General features: G+C 35.1%; 1 protein-coding gene across 1 annotated transcript in view; it reads right to left on the bottom strand.

The window, feature by feature from the left end:
• Window positions 1-24,316, bottom strand: part of LOC107673712 (neural cell adhesion molecule 2) — a 239,412-nt gene that overhangs the window by 22,466 nt on the left and 192,630 nt on the right. Inside the window, exons 6-12 of the mRNA XM_016467446.1 lie at window positions 20,323-20,440; window positions 17,789-17,949; window positions 14,707-14,852; window positions 9,274-9,424; window positions 5,910-6,097; window positions 4,289-4,385; window positions 1,186-1,359 (exon numbers count right to left, since the gene is read on the bottom strand). Coding sequence (XP_016322932.1) covers window positions 1,186-1,359; window positions 4,289-4,385; window positions 5,910-6,097; window positions 9,274-9,424; window positions 14,707-14,852; window positions 17,789-17,949; window positions 20,323-20,440 — 1,035 coding nt within the window. The remainder of the gene's footprint in view (window positions 1-1,185; window positions 1,360-4,288; window positions 4,386-5,909; window positions 6,098-9,273; window positions 9,425-14,706; window positions 14,853-17,788; window positions 17,950-20,322; window positions 20,441-24,316) is intronic.

The following is a 24,316-nucleotide window of genomic DNA, read 5'->3' as shown; positions in this document are numbered from 1 at the left end:
ATCGCTCTGGAGGCCCACTGTCCCGTGTCTGTCCTGAGGGACCTCCAGAGTGCCCACCCCCCCCCCCCATTGGATGTTATACGGCGTGAGGACACGCCTTCGGGAGGGGGGCGTTATGTCAGACTCTGTTCAGGTCATGTTCATGTCATGTCCCCATGTATTGCGTGAGTGTTCCGTGTTCCTTTGTGTAAATTAAAACCCAGTTGGATTGATGTACTCCTCGTCTCTCTCCGTTCCTTGCTCCTGACTCTGCTCAGCAGTGCACCCGTGACACTTAGAAGTTGTATGGACTACTTTTTTCATATGTTTATGGTGTTTTCTTTCATTTTGTAGTTTGAGAGCACAAATGCCCTTTTACTTTCATTATATGGAAGACAGTGGAAATTATACTCTTCAAAAATTAATCTTGGTAAAAATTAATATGGAAGAAAGCAAGTCATATATTTCATTTTTGGGTGAAATATTTCTTTACATTTCTATACAAGACTATACATGTTTTTAAATACTTTAATATATTTTTAAGTTATTAAAACATATTAAATATTTAGTAATCAACTGCTTTGAACACGTCAGCAACATTGATTTTGAGTGATTCCTTAATTTACTCTTCAAACAAGACTACCATTCAAAAGTTTTCGGTGGGTAAAATATTTATGTTTTTGAGTCTCTCATGCTCACCAAGGCTTCATTTACAAAAACAGTACAATTGTGAAATATTATTACAACTTAAAATAACTATTGTCTATTTTAATATATTTAAAATATAATTTATTCTGTGACGGTAAATCTGAATATTCAGCAGCCATAACGCGTCTTCAGTGTCAATTGCTCCTTCAGAAATCATTTTAATATGCTGATTTGGTGTTAAAGAAACATTTCTTATTATAATCAATGTTAAAAACAATTGTGTTGCTTAATATTTTTGTGGAAACCATGATGGGATTTCAGGATTCAAATGTTTTTACAGGATTTCAGAAAGTTCAAAAGAACAGCATTTATTTTAAATAGAAATCTTTTGTACTGTCAGTTTTGATCAGTTTATTGCATCCTTGAGGAATGCAAGTATTTATTTCTCTCTTTCAAGAAAAGAGAGAGCTAATCAGCAGTAAGTGGAAACTACTGCTTTGTTTGGTGGTTTAACACAGGCATTGATAAAACCCAGCAGTTGACAACCTTTGTACTTACTCTGCGTCCCCTGTGATTTCACATCCTTCCAGTCCTGTGAGCTGATGTCTTTGTATTTGACCAGGTAGTGACTGATGGGTACGCCGCCATGAGAGTCTGGCTTCGTGAAGGTAACTGTGGCCACGCGCTGTGCCACAGAGCTCAGCCGAACAGAGTAAGGGTTTGAGGGAACATCTGTGACAGAGAAATTATGGGTCAGGGGAAGAGAGACTAACAAACGACTCCATTTATGTGCAGAGGCCACAGTTTCTGAGAGTATCAAAGGATCTGGTTGTGTGTTTTTCTGTGGGGTTGAAAACACTGTTATAGAGATGCTTTCAGGGCCTTACAACCCAAGCTCTCTCAGCATGAGACTTTTCAGTCCACAAACACAGTCAGCTAGAAATGACTGCACTGTACTCCTGTCTTACCATCTCATAAAAAATAAATGTCAATGAAGGTTGAAAGTTAAGTAAAGAGAATAAAAAATCAAATGAAATCATAGAAGAGAATTAAGCCAAAACAGAACATGTTACAGTGGTTTAAATATAATTAAAGGGTATTCTTACAGCTTAAAGGAACACTCCCCTATTTTTGAAAATAGGCTAATTTTCCAACTCCCGTGTTACATCGTGTACTAAGACCGACGGAAAATGAAAAGTTGCGATTTTCTAGGCCGATATGGCTAGGAACTGTACTCTCATTCCGGCGTAATAATCAAGGAACTTTGCTGCTGTACCATGGGTGCAGCAGGCGCAATGATATTACGCAGTTGTTTGTGCTAAACACTATTGCTAAGCGCTAAATGGAAGTCGTGACCTAATGGTTAGAGAGTCGGACTCGTAACCCAAAGGTTGCGGGTTCGAGTCTCATACCGGCAGGAATTGTAGGTGGGGGGAGTGAATGTACAGCGCTCTCTCCCACCTTCAATACCATGACTGAGGTGCCCTTGAGCAAGGCACCGAACCCCCAACTGCTCCCCGGGCGCCGCAGCAAAAAATGGCTGCCCACTGCTCCGGGTGTGTGTTCACGGTGTGTGTGTGTTCACTGCTGTGTGTGTGCACTTTGGATAGGATAAATGCAGAGCACTAATTCCGAGTATGGGTCACCATACTTGGCCACATGTCACGTCACTCACTCACTCACTCACTAAATACAGTTTAATTCAGAAATTAGAACTGTCAATACAGCAGTATTATGACTTCAATTTAATTGGTCCACCTCAGCTTGAAACACCACAAAATGCTGAGAGTTCAAAGTTAACTCAATATGTAATTAATTTTTTATTTTTTTCATATTTTCAGCCGATTGTGTGAAACAAGCTTAAATCCATCCACATAATGGTTTTAAACAGGATAAAATGTGTAAAACGTAGAGCAATACACTATTACTGAGAGATGAAAACTTGATCAAACTAGCCAAAATCTGATAAACTAAAGCACTATGTGCGTGGGATACATACAGTTTTATGAATGACATCTGTTTGAATTGTGTTTCTTCAGAAGTAGATTCAGTGCAGGCTTAATCATAACAGAAGCACCAAAATTAGCTCATAGTCATCAAGTAACACAAATCGTCATGTTGCCAATCTGATACAAAAACATGTTGTACCCTGCCTGAACCTCTCATGCATGTCCTTTACAATAGGTGGCACGGAATAGTTTTATAATTCGTAGCCATTTTTCATGCTTGGTTTTCATGTTTTTTTCTTTTGCCTTGCCAAGCCAGAATGCACAAACTGCTCTGAATAACAGCATCTGAGAGTGGGAGAGCCGAGACTGCCGGTGGAGAGAGAAATAGTAAATGAAACAGGGAGAGGCAGCAGGAAGATAGAGAGAAACAAATTTGTGTGTGTAATAGAGGATCATGGAGAGGAAGTGCCAGTGAGAAAGACAGTAGGACAGAGTGAGACATATGGAAGAAGACGCTAAGATGGACAGAAAAGAGAAGTTGTGCCACAGAATCCACTTCCACCTTTGCCTGTCTGCTAGTATGAGATATACAAGAGGATACAACTAAGACAAGCACATACACACATATACATGCGTTTTTATTAAGTTGTACACTTCAAGACGCAAACAATATAGTGGACAACAATCCGTCAGAGTGATCTGCATTATATTTGAAGTCTACTGCCATAAGCTCTTAAAAGCTCGAGTAAAAACATTATTGCCAGCTGTTTGAAATCTAAGCATGTTTTCACCTGATGTTCAGCCTGATACAAAAGTCATTATTATCTGCCAAGGAGCTCTGTGAGGAGATTAGATGTACGTGGACAGACATTGACAAGAGCGGGACTGGTTGGGACTGTTAATGTACCTAAAGTCCGTTCAATCCTTAAAGGTGAAGTGTGTAATTTCAGCGACACCAAGTGGAACTGAAATAATGATGGTTTGCTGAAAGTTCCTAACACTCCATTTGCCAATACTCAGGCAAACAGATAGTTCCGTCCCAAATTCATGCCATTGGTTGAACTGGAAATTGACATTTTAGTTTGGATGATCAGCATGTAAATAACACTACCTGGGCCCAAAAAGGCTGTTTTTCCATTGACGGCCATTCAAAAGCAGTCATCTGTTCTATTTAATAATTTTATTTTTTTTTCAAGCAACATTCAAATCATAATTCATTTATTTTATTCCAGTGATCAATTTTTTGAGCTCTTAAAAGTGTTTGTCACTAGCTGCCATCTTCTACAGGTCGAGCAACTGCCATCAAGATGAATAGGAATTCTAACGGTTAACTTTCTCAATAGTAAGTTTGGAATGACCTCTATTTTAAAATAATGGCAGATGCTAAAAGCAGGGTGAGCATTTGAGGATCCTGTTTGAATCTGAAACTCTTTTTTCAATTTTGCTTAATTAAAGTCACAGAAATTACACACTTCACCTTTAAGGCTTGAAAGGATCATAGTGACATCATAGTGAAATCTTAACTTGTGCCACAGTGTTGACAGTCCTCCAGAGTTTCTACGAATGACCCGTATTTTTGTCTCTACATGTTAAACTGGAATAAAAGAAAGTATGTTAACAAACACCTTTAAAACCGTCACCTTTGTCCCACAGCTATATACTGACAGATGCATTAATCATATGGATTAGTTGAACCTGTGGTAAACACTCACCTGCTTGTGCTAGGATGAACTCCTGAAAGCGCATCCCAATGTTGTTTCTGGCTGTACAGTTGTAACGGCCAAAATCTCTGTCTGACATCGGGGTAACCTGAGGACCAAGGTTGTGTTAGCGTGATCATGCATACATTTTTCTTGCTGCACATGCTTGTCTTGTTACACATCTAATGTCAGTTATTGTTATGTTGTTCATGTGTTCATTTGACACTAATCTTGGTTAGTAAACATAACTGCAGAGGACACATCTGTTTCCAGAGAAACCAAGTGTTGTTGAGTCTTGTCTAGTTCAGATGAGTTTACAAAAAAAGGGCAAATCTGCTTGTACCACTATAAATAATCTTCTCTGCCCAGTGTGATCTGTATCACTGATATACTATTATAGTTCTTGTTAATATTTTGAAATAAAGTTTATTTTTACATTTTAGTACAGTTAAACAGTACTTTAAACAAAAGGGAATACTTTAAAGAAAACGGGCTGAAATTGAATAAGCTCAAGTTTTTTTTATATACTGTATAGCTTTTATTTCAGTTAATGTTTATATCAAGCAACTGTTTTTTTTGATGGTTTTATTTTTATTTTTAGATGTAGTTATCGATAAAAACCCTGCTCTTCTGACAGTAATTAATTTCCACATCTGACTAGCTCACTACACCTGTATGTTTTAGCAAAAGATTTTCACAGATTTTGCATCAGAATCTAGTGCCAACCCAACCCAGCACCAAAATGTAAGAAAGTTTTGAGAAAACTTAAAAGTTTAAGGCAACCAGCTTTAGCAGATTTTTGAGTTTTCTCAACTTGTTTTTGTAGATTTTTGAGTTTTCTCAACTTTTTATTGTATAAACTGAAAACAAGAAGTTGAGAAAACTCAAAAGTCTGCTGAAGCTGGTTGCCTTAAACTTTTAAGTTTTCTCAACTTAAACAAAAGTTTAGAATTATCATGATCAGCCACCTGTCACCTGTACATACTGTACAAAATGGTTTTATAATAACGCAGATAGTTTTATTCATTTATATTTTTTATACAATAATATTTACTTATTTTAAATATTTAATTGTACCTTATTTAAATGGTATCTTTTCAGTATCTTTTATTCAGATTTTTTTTAGCTTTTTAAACAAATCTGAAGGCTGCATTGACAGCAGATTAATTAGAAAATCATTAAATTAAAATTAAAGTAAATTAAATGGATTTTTAAAAAATATAATAACTAAAACTGCATTTAATATTCCTATAAATATATTTATACATAATATTTTTACTGAAAACAATGTGGTGAACATCTTATGGTGATGTACTGAAGTCTGTAATAAAATTAGTAAATTAAAGTAATTGCTGTTAAGACATTATTGCATTTTGTTTAGAAAAATATTTCCAATGATAAATAAATAATTTTACAATTTTAATAATTAAAATGTAACAAACAGCAATGTAATAAATACATTTAATTTTAAAATGACTCCTAACTACTTGAATGCCATCAGTGGGCTAAGGCCTGGATATCATTAATGTCTAACTCTCCTGGCTCTCTTATCTAGATGAGCAAAGACGTAAAAATCCAATAGGAATGAAAAAAATGTTAAAAACTGGAAACAGCAGTGGGTGGATTACTGTACCTCGAGGAGAGATCTGCCAGGGGCACTGTGTACACGCATGTTTCCAGCACCCTCACTAGGGATGGTCAACTTTTCCCATCTCCACAGCATTGTGGCCGGAGGGTTAGACATAACATCACAGCTAATGTTGACCGGGTTCCCTTCCCACGAGAAAAATATAGTGTGGTTGGTCTGGAACTTTGGTGCATCTGTGAAAGAACGGTAAAGAAGTGCTCAGTAATGGCACGCCGAGCTCTTCTAACAGTCATCCATCAAAAACTCATTCATGATTAGCTGCCCGAAGTCTAAATTAAAATCTAGCATGTACCAGGCAGGTAGGAGCTTCCACATACGCGTTAACCAAACGCTTTATCATGGAGTTCTCTTTCACCCGGGTAAAATTGGCTCCTAATCAAACTGAAACTGAAGCATGGCCACTTCTCGCCGGTTGCCTCTAATTATTCAAAACAACCTGCAAAACCTCAAACCCCCTCTTCTCCCACAATGCAGTGGGTGGAGGAAGATTTCATTTGGCAGTATGTCAGAGAGATGCAATGAGGCAGAGGGTGTGGGACAGAGAGTACTGTGGTATTGGGAAATGCTGCATTATATGTGATTTCTCAGTCGTACACCCACCCACACACACACACACACACACACACACTGGCAGACACACACATACAGTACACAGACACACAGAAACAGCACACACACAATCACACCCATTTTTTCCATTAAAGAGATTGATGCAGCCCACAGTGTCACATCGGTGACGGATTGAGACTGAATGAATACCCCATAATGAGATATATATCTACCCTGCTGCTGCTACTGATTCTAAGGATACAGGATACAGAACTGTAATTTGAATTTGAATTTCGGGAAGAAGAATTTAAATTAAACACAATTGTAATTTTGTTGTTATTATTATTATTATTATTATTATACATATCATTTTGAGTATAGATCACCAATAAATATGTTAAATAAAAATAAAAATATATATTTTATAAAATTTTAAAATGTTAAATATAGACAACAGTAAAATATTAAATTAATTTAAATAAAATTATTTATATATATATATATATATATATATAGGGCCCTATGATTTCTGTGATGAAAAATTATTATTAAAGCATTATTTTTTTAAAGGAATATTTACCAGAAAAATAATTGACCAGAATAATAATTTTTATTTATTTATTATTTAGCAGAAAAATAAAACATTTCATAGGACCTTAACAATGTAATTTTTGTTAAACTTTTAAGAAATTGCTGTTTCCTGATTTCAAGACATTTCATGATTTTGATTAATTAGACTTTGATTAATTAGATGCTTTTTGATGAATACAATTTAATTTCACCATTAAAACGGAGTCTAAAAAAATGTAAATGGAAAAAACGGAAACCAGAAAACTTAAAACAGAAAAAAACGGAACTTGGAAAAAAAATTAAAAATACAACAGATTTCATAGGGCCCTATTTAATATAATAATATTATAAAGAAGGGTACAACTCTACACTCACCTCCATGTTTAAAGTTTTGAAAACCTTTGTCAAGGTACAATTTCTTCAAAATGAAGAATGTCATATTTATAATTATAAAATTATCTGAAAAGAATGTGGTGGACATATTATAGTGGTGTGTTAAAATCTTAGCAAAACAGTAATACAATCTTGACAGTATTGAACGTTGTTTAGAAAAATAGTTCCAATTTTAAATAAATAACCAACTAACCTTTAAGTGAATAAATATGTGACCCTGGAACACAAAACCAGTCATAAGGCTACATTTTTAATTAAATAAATAAGCTTTTCATTGATGCATGGTTTGTTAGGATAGGACAATATTTGGCCGAGATACAACTATTTCTGCACCCCATAATGAGATATATATCTACCCTGCTGCTGCTACTGATTCTAAGGATACAGGATACAGAACTGTAATTTGAATTTGAATTTCGGGAAGAAGAATTTAAATTAAACACAATTGTAATTTTGTTGTTATTATTATTATTATTATTATTATACATATCATTTTGAGTATAGATCACCAATAAATATGTTAAATAAAAATAAAAATATATATTTTATAAAATTTTAAAATGTTAAATATAGACAACAGTAAAATATTAAATTAATTTAAATAAAATTATTTATATATATATATATATATATATATAGGGCCCTATGATTTCTGTGATGAAAAATTATTATTAAAGCATTATTTTTTTAAAGGAATATTTACCAGAAAAATAATTGACCAGAATAATAATTTTTATTTATTTATTATTTAGCAGAAAAATAAAACATTTCATAGGACCTTAACAATGTAATTTTTGTTAAACTTTTAAGAAATTGCTGTTTCCTGATTTCAAGACATTTCATGATTTTGATTAATTAGACTTTGATTAATTAGATGCTTTTTGATGAATACAATTTAATTTCACCATTAAAACGGAGTCTAAAAAAATGTAAATGGAAAAAACGGAAACCAGAAAACTTAAAACAGAAAAAAACGGAACTTGGAAAAAAAATTAAAAATACAACAGATTTCATAGGGCCCTATTTAATATAATAATATTATAAAGAAGGGTACAACTCTACACTCACCTCCATGTTTAAAGTTTTGAAAACCTTTGTCAAGGTACAATTTCTTCAAAATGAAGAATGTCATATTTATAATTATAAAATTATCTGAAAAGAATGTGGTGGACATATTATAGTGGTGTGTTAAAATCTTAGCAAAACAGTAATACAATCTTGACAGTATTGAACGTTGTTTAGAAAAATAGTTCCAATTTTAAATAAATAACCAACTAACCTTTAAGTGAATAAATATGTGACCCTGGAACACAAAACCAGTCATAAGGCTACATTTTTAATTAAATAAATAAGCTTTTCATTGATGCATGGTTTGTTAGGATAGGACAATATTTGGCCGAGATACAACTATTTGAATATCTGGAATCTGAGGGTGCAAAAAATCTAAATATTGAGAAAATGGCCTATAAGGTTCTCCAAATGAAATTTTTAGCAATGCATATTACTAATCAAAAATGAAGTTTTGATATATTTACGGTAGGAAATTTACAAAATATCTTTATTGAACATGATCTTTACTTAATATCCTAATGATTTTTGGCATAAAAGAAAAATCAATAATTTTGACCCATACAAACGTATTGTTGGCTATTGCTACAAATATACCCCAGCGACTTAAGACTGGTTTTGTGGTCCAAGGTCACATATGATTAATTAGTTCAATTTAATGATTTTTTTTTTTTTACGAAATGCAATTCTTGAATTTTCCCTTTCCTGACACTTAAATTCAAATCCCAATTCAGTTTACTGCAAAGTGTGACCAATTCAGACCACTCACACTCAATATCCAGGAATATACTCTTCTGATGTCCACCGATCCTGCTGAGAGCCTCACAGTCAAAGCGTCCCCAGTCAGATAGCTTGACTCCAACAATAGACAGCATGGATTCGCCATAACGGCCTCGCACCTCCACACGGCCGTCTGGACTCTGAAAAAAACATCACACGCTTCACATATTTGAAAAACAGATAAACCCGATAATCAGAGAGTCAAGGTTGTAGGATTAAGTATAAAATCGTGTAACAGCAAGATTTGGGGATTAAGGCACTCACAAGGACAGATCCAAACCACAGAGTTTTAGAGGATTCATGGGAGGGAAGGGTGCAGAGAGGCTTTTAACACACCTCAAGTGTTTCATCTGCTTTTCCCTCACATTTCTCATGGTAAATGAGTATAGAACCATTTCTAACTTCACACACACACTGTTGTCCGACTTGTGGCTTTGGGAGTACAAATGTTCAACAGTGGTAATTCTTAACAAGTTAAACTCAAACGTAGTTCTTCCATAGGGACGCATATTCGTGTTAGTACTGCATCACGTCCCGATCCCATTACTCCCTCTAAATAAAGAACATAAAGCTATAAGACACAATTAAGGGATGTTATGAGAAAACCGGTGTTACATAAGAGGTGTTATATAGCCTATATGCCTGTATAAAATAGCAACAACAGTATTGTGATACAAGGCACCAATGCTGCCAAAGATTAGTAGATGTAGTATAGTTCATTAGCATAACCGTAGGTGATATTGTGCATACAGGCTCCAAAGCAAGCAGCCTATCTATGCAGGATTTTATGGCATGATAAGTATGCTACCAAGGATGTTCCAAAAGGTGGGAAGCGTAATTATGCCGCCTTCAAAGATACCTTCTAGTAGACAAATTCTAAAGCAGCATGAAATTGCAACCCCAAGCTAAGAGCATAGAAAATCAATCCAAAATGGTTACTGTTAAAAAGTTGTTGTTGTTTGAAAGTAAGAAAGAAATGAATGATTTTATTCAGCAAGGATTCAAATATTCAAATATGTTTCAAATAAATGCATTGTGATTTTCACAAAGATATTAAGTAGCGCAACTACTGATAATAACAAATGATTTCGCTGAGCACCATTTTGGCATATCAGAATGATTTCTGAAGATCATGTGACACTAAAGACTGGAGTAATGGATGTTGAAAAATCAGCTCTGCCATTACAGGAATAAAGAACTGCTTTCTATTTTCGATATATTTGAAAATTTATATTTTTAAAAAGTAATATTTCACAAGATTACTGTTTTTACTGTCTGTTTAATCAAATAAATGCAGCCTTGGTGAGTGTAAGAGACTTTTTTCATTAAAAAATTATTTTATTAGAAAAATCATTCCGAGCCCAAATGTTTGAAAGGTAGAAGTATTTTTATGCTTCGAGCATTGCAATGCTAGCTAAGCATCATGCTAAAGCCAACCTCTTCTAAAATGAACAGAAATGTCCCTTTGTGTGGAAACTGTTATGTAAAACACTAACCCTCCATTTTACTACAGCTTCAAATACATCAGGCTTTTTTGAATCACTGGCAAAACACATGCAAATCAATGAGAGGACAAGAAACCGCATATTCCCCAAAATAGATTATCATCACTGAGTACACTGTCGGTCCCTAAAGAACTACAAACAGTCCGAGACCCTTACAAACGTGGATCTCAGACTGTTTAACCATCTTAAAAGCAAACAAGTGGAGGAGATATCACACAGACCTCGGTTTCGCAGACCACAACACTGCTCTGATGTAAATCAACTCTTCAGTTTTTCCCACTGTCCTCTGAAGCGTTCAGTGCATAATAAGCAGTAGAGAGATGTGTGGCGGTGTCAGTTTTGATTAGTGAGAGTGAGCAGTAGTGTGGTTAACGAGAGGCAGTGCATGATGACAGTTTTGAGGCCTGTCTTCCTGTCTCAACACCCCGCTCATCATCCGAGCTGACCAAAATTGCCCTCAGTCAGTCACTAATCTCCACACTCACGCTGACACATGCATCACAGCAGCCAGAGCCATTTCCCTGCCGCTCCCTGCTGAAAGAAACAGGTCACACCAGCTTAAAGGGATAATTCATCCCCCAAAAATGAAAATTCTGTCGTTCCAAACCCGTATGACTTTCTTTCTTCTGTGGAACACAAAAGAAGAAATTTGGAACACTGACTTTCTATGCAATTACAATGAAAGGCTTTCAAGCTTCAAAAAAGATGGAAAAGCATAATATAAAAGTATCATAAAAGCAACCCATATGATTTGTGCATCGTATTTCAAGTCTTTTGAAGCCATGCAATAGCTCTGTGAGAAACAGAACAATTTAAGTCAGTATTCACTGACACCAGATCAATAAATCACGGGTTAAACTTAAAGACTGGGTGAGTTTGATTTGTGAACAAATCATTCAGACCAATTAATTTAAAATACCTGATTCAAATGAATGTTTCTTTCATGAACCAGACACTACTTTTTTTTCATAAACTTGCCAAACTCACCATTTTATCATGAAAACACCACGGAGAAATGGCTAGATGCCAAGATTTCCATTGAATAAATTAAATCTAAGTCTATTTGTCACCGTAATCTATCAAACTGTATCAGAAGACCAGTCATTTGCACTACTTTTGCGATACATTTATGGTGCTTTTTTCATCTGTCAACCTCACTCCTCATTTACTTTTATTATATTGAAAAGAGTATCCCAGGATGTTCTTTAGAAATCTACCTTTTGTGATCCATGGAACAAACAAAAACAATTTTTAAGCAAACTATTTTTTTTAGACTGGAAAGCTGGTTTTTGGAACATGGTAGTTGTTTCTTGCTGGTTCAAAGCAGTCCGCCGCAAACAACAAAACAAGACCCACCACCAGATCAAGGATAGACTGGCCTTAGGCACCACCAGGGCTTTTTTCAGTGGCCCAGTCAATAAAACAAATACATCTACATATTTATATAACATACACTACAGTTCGAACGTTTGGGGTCAGTAAGATGAAATGAAGAAAAATGAATACTTTTACTCCGCAAAGATGCATAAAAAAAAAAGTGACAGTAAAGACTTTTACATTGTTACAAAATTATTTCAAATAAATGCTGTTCTTTTGAACTTCCTATTCATGGCAGAATCCTGAAAAAAAAACAAAGACAAAAAACAGTTTCCACAAAAATATTGAAAACTGGTTTCAATGTTGTAATAAGACATTGTAATAACATTGTAATAAGACATTGTAAACATTGTAATAACATAATAAAAAGAAATGAATATTGAGCACCAAATCAGCATATTTCTGATTTCTGAAGGATCATGTGACACTGAAGACTGTAGTAATGGCTGCCGAAAATTCAGCGTTGCTATCAGAGGAATAAATTTCACTTTAAGATACTTTAGAACAGAAAACAGTTATTTTAAATAATAACAGTACATTTGAGAATATTACTGTGTTTACTGTATTTTTGATCAAATAAATGCAGCCTTGGTGAGCATAAGAGATGTTTTCAGAAACATTTTAAAATCTCACTGACCCCAAACTTTTGAACAGTAGAGTATCTGTAAATATACAAAGTTTTAAAGGAAGACATTATTGCGCATTCATTTTTATAGATCAGTCCTGCAGTCAACCTAAACCAGCTCAGATCACCTTGGACCAGAAATAAATCTCATAAAAAAACACATTAAACTGGTTTTAGCAACATTTTTAATACACAAAATGTTTAATTTGGTTTTTCTGCATGTAGACATCAAGTGAGTCACGTTATTCTAGGCTGTTAATTGGCCCCCACAGACTGTGCTAAAGCGCCAAATGTCAAATCTCTCTCAGCACAGCTCTACCATTCAATTCGTTCCTAGCAGTGAATGGTGTCCATTTTGAACTCTTACTTTAACCGTTCAGAGTAAAACAGAGGGGAGGGAAGAGGCTCCCAGATCAATTGTTTGCAACTTTTGAATTCAGAGCACAGGTTCAGTCCCGGCCCCCGTGTAATTGTAGCAGACTAACTCCCCTACCTTACCTCCACATCCCTACACCTCTGAAAGAGCAGCTTAAATCAAACTCATTTTGTTCATATTGAGTGGCAGCAAGCGTCGCTGCTCTCCTACACCTCTTTGTATGAATCCTCTTTCATTTCCTAGCCATGCAGGCTATTCTAATCGCTAGATTAACTGTGATGGGGAGTCTTTTCACAGTTCCTCCCTGGAGTCAGGCTCCGTTTGCCTCTATTGTTGACGCCAACAACCCACCTTTCACAGAATTCTAATGATCTTTGACAGTTTCTGTTCCCATCATCTTTCCCGCCTGGCCGCTGCAATCGCATTTGCCATTCTGCAGGCTGCATTCGCATTGAGCACAGACACGGAGCATGCCGGTAGGAAATGCAGAGCATTAGTGGAGCACAGAAAGCCTTCGTCAGCCTTCAACCGGTACACAGACTGAGCGTCCCTCTGGGCTGTGTCTCTGCGTGCTAGTCTATTATATTCTCTAATGTCCATGGCTATTACAGTGGGCGTGAGCAAAGACAGAACGTCACACATATCTGGCAGTTAATGTGCTGGTAAATTGCTGCACTGTTTAGTGACAGAGGAAATGGCAGTTGAAATAACCTGCAAATACAATACATTGTGGAAAAGATTTTTTTGAAGTTGTAAATCTAACAAAGATTATTGGAGTACATTTGACAAGTAAGTACTATTTTAGTCTTTCTACTTCTTAATTTCATGTTTAATTCAGTGTGATTCTTTTTTTCAGTGTATACGTGCTCTTAAAAGTAGTTTATGGTACACTATAAAAAATACTGATGATGTTCGTAACACTCAAAAAAAGAAATATCTTGTTGCTGTCCCAAACTTATTACATCACATTAACTCTCATCACATGAAGACAACAGACTGCCATTCAAAAGTTTAGTGCCAGTAAAATTACAAAAAAAATAAACCAAACAAAAATAAAACCCACCAACACTTATTTGGCATGGATGCATCAAATTGATTAAAAGTGTCAGTAAAGACATTGAAAAGGTTACAAAAAAAAATTATTTTAAATAAATGCTGTCCTTTTGAACTTTCTATTCAACAAATAATCCTGAAAAAGGTGCATCATAGTTTTCAAGATTTATAACATTAATAAATCAGAATATTAGAATGATTTTTGAAGGATCCGGAGTAATGGCTGCTGAAAATTCAGCTTTGCCATTACATTAAAATATCTTTAAAAAAAGAGTTATTTTAAATAACTTTAATCATATTTATAATATTTAAAATATTTAATATTATATTATATTATATATTATTTAATATAATATTCCACAACATTATCAAATAAATGCAGCCTTTGTGGGCATAATAACCTTTTTTAAATCTTACCGTGCCAAAATTTTTGCACAGATTAAAAAACAAACAAACACATTATTTACTCTAAGAATAATATTATACCTTATCTCCATCTGAAAAGCTGTGTCCATCACTTGCTCTCCTCCATGAGATTTCAGGCAAAGGTTCACCTTCAGCCTTGCAGGAGATCATAGCAGCGCTGCCTTCCACAGCCGTCACGTTCCTTAGCTTAGTAATGTGGGGCTGGACTGCAAGAGAGGGGCAACAGAGGAATGTGACAAAGACAAAAGAGAAAGATACAGAACTGGAAAAAAAACACTCAAGCTTAGATTACAATAGTCATATGATATCCGTCACTTACTGCCTTTACACACAGCAGAATGCAATAGCTGCGATGTAAGCATCTTTTCATTTCAGAATAAAGATGCAGAATGTGTCTCTATGAGCGTCATCTATAGAATATGTATACATACAAAAATATTTTTTTCCTCTGGACACTGAAATATATTCTACTACTACTCAATAAAGATTTCTCTTTGAGAGTACATATTGTACTTGGGTAACGATTCAGTAAATATCAGACTGAACTTTGTGTCAACAACATCATTCTGGTCTGACAATCAAAAATCTTTCATGGGCACCCAGCTGGAAGAGAAAACAACAGAATATTGCAGAAAGGTCAGCATTTTGCTGTCTGAGGTTCAGAAAAAGACACAGCACATTGACAAGCACAACACATCTGTTGCTATCTGAATCTAACAGGCTCCCACTGGTAAATAAACATTAGTAAACTGCAGGGGTTGTGTGGCATAGGAACACTTAAGATTCTCATCATAAATCTATGATAAGGCTTGTCTTGTGTAGCAATGCTCATTAGTAGGGTAACTGATGTACAACAGCGGCAGCCTTCAAGCAAAGAGGTGACACCATCGCAGTGTTTAACCTGATAAATAAACATAAAAAAATGCTTTCCCGCAGGGCGCACAATAATAGCAGATAAATAAAAGAGAACAGCAGAACAGTGAGAAAAAATCTTATCAGCATAATCTCTTTCTCTTCCTATGTTGACATTAGGGATTAAATCAACTATCAATTAATCTAAGAAATGAGCATAATCCTAATGATAAAGACTGATTTGCATTTAGATGTTCTTCAGGAACTACATGTTCATATCCATGCAAACAGATGCCAAAATCCACTTTTTAACAACTTTTTAAAACATATTTGTCAATAGACAGCAAATGCAATGTCAAAGAGTTTCATTTCACACTTTGAACAATAATCATCATTTAAGAAGATTACTAAAATACCGCTGGGAAAAACCCACAAACATATCAGTAGACAGCAACAGTGCTGAGATAAAGCGTGATGAGGCAATCCAACTGTAGAACCTTGGGATGCCATTCATTGAAGCCAAAAACTAGTTTTATGAGCATGCAGGAAACACAGAAGAAGCATGCCTAGCTGAGTGGAAACCCTAGCAGCCCTCGCTCTGTTAGCTGTCAGGGGTCATAAAGGAAAGTTACGACTTCCCACCATACTTTGCAAAACAAAACTCTCATCCAATAACGGAGGCTCATTTAAATGAGTTGCTTTGAAGAATACCCTTTGCTTGCACATGGAAAGGATTCTGATGACTACAGAATAAATCTCCATACATTTACATGAGCAGACAAGGTGCTATCTGAATAATCGGTGAAAATGTTGGCAGCTTCATGACAATTGAAATCAAAATTCCTTCCCATAAAGAATATGTCACCCATTCTCATGCAATTTAGGCCATCTGTTTACGGAAGAAAAGCATGTCGCATGGCCGGACTGGAAAAGTGAAGCACAGGGAATGCACTAGCCTTAAGGAAGATAGAAAGTTTATTTTTTTCCTCAGGAGCCACGGATGCTGACAATTATACGATTTACTTCATTCAACTATAGCCTAAACTAGTGTTCAGAAAGACACGCAAATGGGGCATCACTGGCATGTAAGCCATAAGATCAAGAGATATTAATATAAAAGGTTGATATAGATGTATAGAAATATATATCTATTTACTAAATGTTAATTCTGTAATAATATACATTACATTTATTTTAAATGTACACTACCATTCAAGTTCAGCGGGTCAGTATTTTATTTGATTTATTTAAGAAATTAATACTAAGACACATTAAATTGATCAAACACTTTCTATTCATTAAAAAAGGTAACACAATGATTTTCAACATACTATTAAGAAACGTTCTTGAGCACCAAACAAGCATATTATAATGTTTTTAAAGAATCACGTGACATTAGAGGCTGGATTGATGGCTGCTGAAAATTTACTTTGGCCATAACAGGAATAAATTAAATTTTTAAACATAAAAATAGAAATTAATAACATTTCACAATATTACTGTTTTTACAATATTTTAAATAAAATAAATGTGGCCTTGGTGCTCACAAGAGATTTCTTTTATAAACAGTAAAATAAAAAAATAAATAGATCTTACAGATGCCAAGCATATGAACGGTAGTGTATATTACAATTTTTGTTTTATTTCTTATTTATTTTTTACTTTTAGAACTGTGCCTATCACCCCATGTTCACTCTGCATGTAAATGTTTTAATTTGTAGCTCTTAATGTATGTGTATATTTTAACACTAAAAAATAACCCCCCCCCCAGCAATTTCAGAATGTAAACACATGAGCTAATGAGTTGATTTTTCATACTCATTGCTGCACATGTAAACATACTCAATGACCCACAACTACAATTATCACCACATGACACAAAACTCAAAGGGAACAACAAACACAATAGCACCAGTGCAAAATATGCAGTGAAATGGTAAACAATGCGGTTCTATTTAACATGATTTATTCATGCCCTTGTACATGTTGGTCACGTTACATCACAACAACAACTTCTGGGAGATGTGCCACAGTAATGAGCAAAAAATAAATAAATAAAAGGAAAAAAGAAGAAAAATTAGAACCTAATCCTGACAAATTCTGGCCTTTTCCTCTCATTATATAATAGTCTGATGCTTGAGATGATTAATTTTCAAATTATGTTAAGGTTTTAGGTCTTTCAAAATTTGAACAATAATTTGACAGGACAATAAGCGCGCTTAGTTTGACAGGTAACATCCTATTTAGTGGATGAAGAGTTATGTAACCCAATAAAAAAAGGTGTTCTCACCAAAAACCTTGAGAAACAGTTCATGCTCAACTTCTCCTGCCTTGTTAGAGGCTTTGCAGGTGTAGGAGCCCCCATCGTCCTGTTGAATGTTTCGAACTGTGAGCGTCATACCTCGAGCTCTCATTACATACCGCTCCGATTCCTGGAGCTGCACTCCCTTCCTGACAAAGCACACATATACAACACGTGTCAGTTGAACAAAGCCTAAATTCCCAACACTGTGGTATTATTCATATCGCAAGAAGAAAATCTCCCTGACCAGCCAATCAAAAATGTTATACATAATGCAAATGTAGGAAGCAAAGAAATGCCAGGTGATGGGTTGTTCATCATACATGGAGATATATTCTGTAACATTCAATATACATACCATCTAGGCATGCCGTCGAGGTGGAGACAGAATAATGAAACATTTTTGGAGAAGATTACAGTGCAGCTTCAGACTGTCATAATGTTAGGAGAGGAATGAACGGAAATGAAATCTATTTAAAGCAGAGAGACCTGTGTGGCTACAGGAAATGGGGAGAAGGGAATCAAATCATGCTTTCTCTGGACGGATGCTCCATTCCAGTCACTGCTTACAACAAAATTGTTGAAATTGAGCAGATGTTTCTCAGCCAGAGGACATTACAGCGCACTAATTGTAGTGACACTAATTGTACACAAATCTCACTGGTGCAAGCAAGTGCAGGACTCAAGGGCACAATGCTAATAAAGCAGGCTTGTGATTGTAGTAACTTTCCAGTCTCCAGGTTGTCCTTTATTGGAATTAACTCTATTATCAGAGGTGCACATACGTTTTTCAGTCTGGTTCTCATGAGGGCACCTGGATATTTGTTTTGGTGCTCACAATGCATATAGTGTGACTCATTATGTAACTATAAAAATAAAATAATTAATAATATTGATAATAATATTATTGCACTTCATTTATTTTGTATTTTTATATAAAATAAACAAAATAATAAATAGAGTGTGATGATACTATTATATTTTAAAATAAAAAGTGAGTATTAAATAAAAATACAATTATTTTATAGTACACTTAAAAATACACTTTCATTTTTCCTTTATTTTATTTAAAAAAAAATAATAATAATTTTTTTCAAACCTAAAATTTCAAACATTAAAAAGGGTTAAATGTATGTGTGACTAGTTAATTTTACATAAATATTAATGTAGTGTAACAAATATTCCATATAGTGTGGTATACGGAATATGTTATTTGATTTCCAGGTAAATAAAAAAAAAGCTTGTGAATGAAGGCCTGCAACGTTGCTCACTGTTAAAAAACTTGGTCAGTTAGGAAGCATTAAGTACATTTAGATCTTTAACTCTATAATCACATACATTTATTTATAGCATTATTTTTTATTTATTATTATTATTATTATTATTATTATTTTTACCAGAATAGACTTTACTTCCTCCACAGTCTAGTGTAACAAATATTCCATATAGTGTGGTATACGGAATATGTTATTTGATTTCCAGGTAAATAAAAAAAAAGCTTGTGAATGAAGGCCTGCAACGTTGCTCACTGTTAAAAAACTTGGTCAGTTAGGAAGCATTAAGTACATTTAGATCTTTAACTCTATAATCACATACATTTATTTATAGCATTATTTTTTATTTATTATTATTATTATTATTATTATTTTTACCAGAATAGACTTTACTTCCTCCACAGTCCTTTTTTTGGCACCAGCACACATGCAAAATTTAATGAAACTATCAGGTTTTAGCAGACGCAATCTAATTAGTGGTGCTTTTGTCATGTCCCAGTGTATCAGTGAGTGGTTTGGTTAGGCCATATTCTGTTACACCAAATACACAAAATAATGATCTTTAAAAAAGCATCATATGACCCCTTTAAAGGTCAACGTGTGAGAAGGCTCGGCAGGGATCACTTTCATCTCGCTCATTCTCATCCGAGCCAGAGGTAATTGCAATGATTGAGAGCCTGTAATCAACGCATTGGGCTGCTGTCACTCAAAGCCCACACATTAAGGATGGAATAAATATGTCTATTCCCAGTCATCACAGCTCTTTCTTGGCTGCTTTACCTCGATCCTGTTCCCCAGTTCCTGCTCCTCAGTTTATGCGTGACACCTTAACTCATCAAAACTCTTGACTTCCAAGGGGAAAAATCTGTTCTTGTATTTTTTTTTCATGAAAATCAGAAGATGTGGTTAAATAATTATATAAAGTTTTCAAAATGTTTTAGGGATGAAAACCAAACATTTTTATTTTACTATTATTTAATAAAAAAAAATACATATAAAATTAAATAAATATAAAATATAAATTAAATTAAATTAAAATAAGGATTTTCTGATTCATTTATATAATCAAACTTAAATACAAAAAGTAATAAAAAAAACCCTTCATTATCTTAGTAAATAAAAGCATTAAATACACAAAAATTGCCTTTAGATATCTATACTGCATATTATTTGTTTTATTTCTATATAATTGAAAATAAACCATCCGTATGCTCTGATTTTGTGGCGATGGTGATTAGTTTGTCATACCTGTGCCAGGTAACATCAGGTTCAGGTGAGCCGTACGCCCGGCAGGTGAAGGTCACAGATTCTCCATAGTCCGCAGTGGCGTTAAAGGACTGCTGCGGCACAGAGACGACCGGTGGAACTGTTTGAGAAATAAAAATATTATATGGTGTTTCTGTCACCTCTGAATTATGCTAATGCACAAACTTGTCATTTCTGATTTTTGAGTGTGAAATCTCTTGGAAGTTTTCATGTTATTTCTCAAATGTTCTAGTCTCAACAAATACTTATTCAAATGACATATTCATTCACAAGCCATCAACATGTTCTCACTTCCTGGGAAATGCTGGTTGACAGCATGTGGCACCCATTGAGCTAAATTAATGCTCAAATGCTGTTCTCATGAGATCCAAGATTCAAATTTCTCTGTACAAATTCTGGTCACGCTGAAAAAATTGCCAGTTTTAGAGTATATGACAACACAAATGCTGTATTATCCTGTAATGTAGTGAGTTTTCATTTATATTCCAACACACACAGGCACAGCAGTTGATAGAACTAACTCTTTATTCACTCACCTTCATCTCCAGTGAATACAGATCATCAACAACGTGATCGCACTCAAAATGCCTCCTCACAAGCCAGAAAAATAATAAATATATACATCAGCCAACCTCTGTGTCTAAATCAATAAATCCCGAGCAGTCCACTTAATTATACAGTGAAAGGTCAATGGAGAAAGACCTCGGGGTCAAACAAGAGGTCAACCTGGATGACCTCAAACAAACTTCCACTAACAATCTCACAAAATAATTTTTTATTTTTTAAGAGTTCATATTCATGAAAAAACGACTTATCTTTGCAAATGACTGTTTACAGCTGAAAGTATATGCGTGTGTCTATTAAAGCTCCATATGTGAACTCCAAGGTCAGGCAGATAGCGATTTTCATTGGCATGGTCTATTATGGGAATGTGCAATGATTTGAGTGAGAATTTTTATATTTCCATTTCTGCAGAGAATTGGAAGGTGATAAAGTAATTTCAGACTGAACCTAACCCAATTTCGACTCATTCAGAAATTATTCTGCCATGCACTTCAGAATGAGGTAATTCACCTGAGATGGAACAACGTTCAAATAGTTTCAATAATAGGCAGCAATGTTCTTCTGCAAACTTCCTACACCGATTTTTAAATACAGCATTTTTGTTCCCTTTTGCAATTTTCTGGTTTAGGGAATGGATGGAGCCATCCTGTCTGGAAAAAAGGCATCATTTTGAGTTGTTGAGACTGGTTTAAAGACATAACACAATTTAATGGAGTGTGCGCCGGGGTAAAAAGATTAGATTAAATGGATGTTTTATTCATGGTCACTTTCAGCCTGACTTGGCAGTATATTAACACATCCCTCTCATCCTCTATTAGAAATCATAAACGCACACACTATTTGCTTTTCCCTCTGCATATTATGGGTCATTCATTAAGTAAACCCAAACTGCTGACAGCAAGTTCAAATGAATGCCACGATAGTTTTGCCATTTGTCTTCAGAGCATCAATGGCGTGCATTACTCCTGCAAGGGTGCTTTAAAGCACAAATAAGTGTTTTTTTGTTGATGAAATGACAGCCGCGGAGGTGATGGGGACCATCATCATTACGGCTGGGGTTCAATCTCACACCAGAGCAGCTCAGCAAGCTTTGTCCACTCTCCAGGGTTAAATAATTCTAACCTCGGAGGCAGTCCTACAATTGAACTGCTGGTAATGAGGGTGTCTGTGTGAACGGACAGCTCAAAGACCACACCCAGGGCACTGCAGATTTGTCGGTTTTTATCTTTCCTCTGAATTTGATCATACAAAGGCACTTTTTTCCATACTTAAAGGGATAGTTAACTCATCATCATGCCGTTCCAAACCTGTATGACTTTTGTCTTCTGTAAAACACGAAAGGAAACATTTTGAAGACTCTTAAAATCAGAGTAAATGTAGCATAAAACTGATCCATATGACTTGACAACCATATATGGCAACTATATAAGTCTTCTGAAGTCAAACGATAGCTTTATTTGAGAAAGAAATTGAAGTCAAAATTAAACATTGCTCATTAATTTCTCAATGCGCCAAAGACAGCAATGGTGACTGACTCATTCAAGAATCAAGAATGATTTGCAGATAAATGATTTTGAATCACTTTTGAATTTTTAACAAAGAATGCACAAAAACAATTGAGACTGATACGGGTTTTGAGTTCAACTCACCGAGTTAATTCCATCACAGCTTCACCCACTGAAGATAAAGCTCATCAGTGAATAACAACTTCTATTTGGTCTTTTTGTCACAATTTCCAGCTGGAGTGCCCATGAGCTCCTCTAGAGGGCACTCTATTCTCTACCTTGCCATTCACTCAGGACTCCATTTCCCATAATCCTTTGCCCGGACTCATCAAGTGCATCACCTGTCTCTCATCAGATCTCATCATCAGTTCACAGCTGTCTCACATTAGTAGGACTATAAGAATAGCACACACACTCTCTGTCTTCGCTGGTGATTGAATGTTTAGTCCTTCCGTGTTTCCTAGTTTCGCCTTTCTAGTGTTTTGATCGTTGGACTGTTACCTTGCTTTTTATTGACTGCTGCCTGCCCTGACCATTGCCTGTCTTGTTGGATTACTCTTTTGCCTGTGCCTTGGATGTGATTGTTTGCTGGTTTCTTACCCTGCCTGTCCTGCCTACGCTCTTTTAATAAAGCCTGCAATTGGATCCCCACTTCATCGTCATGACTCCCTTTGTTACACTTTTTTATCCACAATTCTATTTTATCACTTCATATGATTTGGAATAAATATATAAAATTGCATCATATGACCCCTTTAAAATATTTTTTTGCAATACTTTTGTAAGGTTAAAATGTGCTTTCATTGTACAGTAACTGCATGAAAAAGAACAACCAACACAGTCTTCAGGATTTCCCTTCTCTTTCTCAGAAGGAAAGTCAGTCATAGGTTTGGAACGACATCTAAGTGAGTAAATAATTACAGATTTTTAATTTCTCAGTAAACTATCCCTTTACATTTTACACACGGTGCACACACTGTGGAATTGTGCTAAGAGTCATGGAGGAAATACACACACACACACACACACACACACACACACACACAAACACACTGCACAGCACTGGGCTGTCATGCACCGAAATGGTTCCAACAAGATTATCATTGACTTTCTTGCCAATCGATGCCTATTTTCCAAAGGCAGTAATCTAATTTAACCTATTCCCAGATACGCATGCCCAACTGAAACAGCTCTGCTAATGTGAGACACAATTGGGCATTAAGACATCAAATCAGGCCAGAAAACCATCTACCATAGACTGAATTGACCTTTAGCATCAACAATTACACACTTTCAAAGGCTAATAATTCAGCTACAAATAAAAATGACAATAAAGCAGTTATTTTGAAGTACAAAAATCTACCGGAGTAAAAACCACTGAGATCTCTTTAATATCTTAATTGTTCCTCTGAGGCAGAGATGAGATTAAATAGAAAGCAACTGCTGCTTACGTTTCCTGCTTCTCAAATGTTTCTCATGGGAATAAACATCTCAAAAACATCTCAGGAATATTAATATGGATTCAAACATGTCTGATAATTATTTAATTACTGGACTTACACTTTTGTTCAAAAGTCTAGGGACAGTAAGATTTTATTTTTCATTATTAAAAATATTAATAAATTTATTCAGTAAGGAAGCAATAGATTGCTTGAAAGTGACAGTAAAGACATTTACATTTATTTATGTGATGTATATAGCATATATTTCAAATAAATGCTGTTCTTTGTTCTTTCACGGTTTCCACAAAAATACAACATTGCACAAAATTGATAATAATAAGAAAGCAAATGAGCAGCAAATCAGAATATTAGAATGATTTCTGAAGGATCATGTGACACTGAAGTCTGGAGTAATGGCTGCTGAAATTTAGATTTGCCACCACAGGAATAAATTAAATAAAAAAA

This window comes from Sinocyclocheilus anshuiensis, unplaced genomic scaffold, assembly GCF_001515605.1.
Source record: "Sinocyclocheilus anshuiensis isolate Anshui unplaced genomic scaffold, SAMN03320099.WGS_v1.1 scaffold628, whole genome shotgun sequence".
Lineage (NCBI taxonomy): Eukaryota > Metazoa > Chordata > Actinopteri > Cypriniformes > Cyprinidae > Sinocyclocheilus > Sinocyclocheilus anshuiensis.
This window is presented reverse-complemented; position numbering and strand designations above follow the sequence as displayed.